General features: G+C 49.0%; 1 protein-coding gene across 1 annotated transcript in view; it reads right to left on the bottom strand.

Annotated features, from left to right (window-relative positions):
- Positions 1-2,500, bottom strand: part of LOC143291295 (tetraspanin-8-like) — a 39,713-nt gene that overhangs the window by 14,523 nt on the left and 22,690 nt on the right. Inside the window, exon 4 of the mRNA XM_076601144.1 lies at positions 1,419-1,520. Coding sequence (XP_076457259.1) covers positions 1,419-1,520 — 102 coding nt within the window. The remainder of the gene's footprint in view (positions 1-1,418; positions 1,521-2,500) is intronic.

The following is a 2,500-nucleotide window of genomic DNA, read 5'->3' as shown; positions in this document are numbered from 1 at the left end:
AATCTCATAAATACATCACATCACATCATATCACAGCACATCCACATTGTGGAGTGATGGCCTAGAGGCAACGCGTCCGCCTAGAAAGCGAGAGAATCTGAGCGTGCTGGTTCGAATCACACCACACCACACCACACCACACATCACACCACACCACACACACACCACATCACATCACATCACAGCACAGCACACCACACCACATCACATCATAGCACATCACATCATAGCACAGCACAGCACATCACATCATAGCAGCACATCACATCACAGTACATCAAATCACATCATAGCACATCACATCATAGCACAGCACATCACATCACATCATAGCACATCACATATTAGCACATCACATCACAGCACATCACATCATAGCACAGTACATCATAGCACATCACATCATAGCACAGCACAGCACATCACAGCAGAGCACATCATAGCACATCACATCATAGCACAGCACAGCACATCATAGCACATCACATCATAGCACAGCACATCATAGCACAGCACAGCACATCACATCACATCACATCATAGCACATCACATCATAGCACAGCACAGCACATCACGTCACGTCACAGCACATCATAGCACATCACATATTAGCACAGCACAGCACATCACATCACGTCACAGCACATCATAGCACATCACATATTAGCACATCACATCACAGCACAGCACAGCACATCATAGCACATCACATCACAGCATAACACACTCACATCAACATCATTAATATCTCACATCACATCACATCACACCACATCACATCACACCACATCACATCAGACTACATCATAGCACATATCAACAACATAAACACCACACCACGCCACATCACATCATGCAGTGCATCACACCCACATCTTACCGCATTAACATCACACCATGCCACTTCACATCACATCACATCAACAACATCAACACCACACCACATCACGGCACATCACACCACATCATGCAACGTATTAACACCCACACCCTACCGCATCAGCACCACGCCACATCACATCACATCACATCACATCACATCACATCACGCTCACATTTACCCACCACATCACCCCAAACGTGAATGCCGACACTCTCAGTGGCCCAGCTGAGTTGTCTAAACCCTTCGTGTACATACGAGTGAACATGGGAGTTGCAGCCCACGAACGAAGAAGAAGAAGAAGAAGAAGAAGAAGAAGAAGAAGAAGAGGAGGAGGAGGAGGAGGAGGAGGAGGAAGAAGAAGAACAACAACAACAACAACAACAACAACAACAACAACCACCACCTCCTTCCTCGCCTATTCCCAATAAAAAATTTTAAAAAACCTCCTCCACCCCTTAACCTCACCACCCGCCACCCCGCCACCAGCCCACCCACCCACCTACCCCAACCCCGGGTCGCCCGTTTCTCACTCACCGTGGCCAGCAGACACTTGACCTCTTTGACGGCGCCGCAGCAGCCCAGGAAACCGATGATGAGCAGGCACCCGCCACCCACGATCAGCACGATGGCACCTTTCTGTGCGCGTCACAGTCGCACGCACGCACGCACACACGCGCACACACACACACACACACACACACACACACACACACACATATATATATATATATATATATATATATATATATATATATCCACATAGAAAACACGCACGCACACGCAGACACACGCATACAAACACGTACACACACACACACACACACACACACACACACACACACACACACACACACGCACACATACACAGAGGAGAGAGAGAGAGAGAGAGGGGGGGGGGGCAACCAAGATTTTATACGTCGTCGTCGTCAACATCATCACCATCATCATCATCGAGGTACCGACATCATCAACGTCGTCATCGTCATCATTGTGCACACACACACTAACACATACACACACTTCCTCTCTCTCTCTCTCTCTCTCTCTCTCTCTCTCTCTCTCTCTTGAATAATAAGAATTAATACTTAGAAAAAATAAGAAAGAAGTATATTTAAGAAAACAAAAAGAAAAGAAATTAACGCACGCGCGTTAACAACCCCCCACTCCCACCCACACACATATGAGCTCTCTCTCTCTCTCTCTCTCTCTCTCTCTCTCTCTCCCCCTCTCTCTCTCTTTCCCTACCCCCTCTCTATGTGTCTCTCTCCTCTCTCCCTCTCTCCCCCCCTCTCTCTTCCTCTCCCCCCCCCCCCCTCTCTCCCCTTCTCTCTCTCTCTCTCCCTCCTCCCTCCCTCTCTCTGTCTCTCTCTCACTCCATCTCTCCCCTTCTCTCCCCTCTCTCTCCCTCTCTCTTTCTCTCCCCCCTCTGTCTCTCTCTCCCCCTCTCCCTTTCTCTCCTTCCTCCATTCTCTCTATCTCTCCCTCTCACCCCCTGTCTCTCCCTCTATCTCTCTCTCTCCCTACCCCTCACTCTCTACCTTTCTCTCCCCCCCTCTCTCTCTCTCTCTGTCTCTCTCTCTCCCTCTCCCTCCCTCTCCCCCCACTCTCTGTCTGTC

The sequence above is a fragment of the Babylonia areolata genome, chromosome 16 (assembly GCF_041734735.1).
Source record: "Babylonia areolata isolate BAREFJ2019XMU chromosome 16, ASM4173473v1, whole genome shotgun sequence".
Taxonomy (NCBI): Eukaryota; Metazoa; Mollusca; class Gastropoda; order Neogastropoda; family Buccinidae; genus Babylonia; species Babylonia areolata.
The sequence above is the reverse complement of the archived record's forward strand: the minus strand, read 5'-3'. Positions and strand labels throughout refer to the sequence as shown.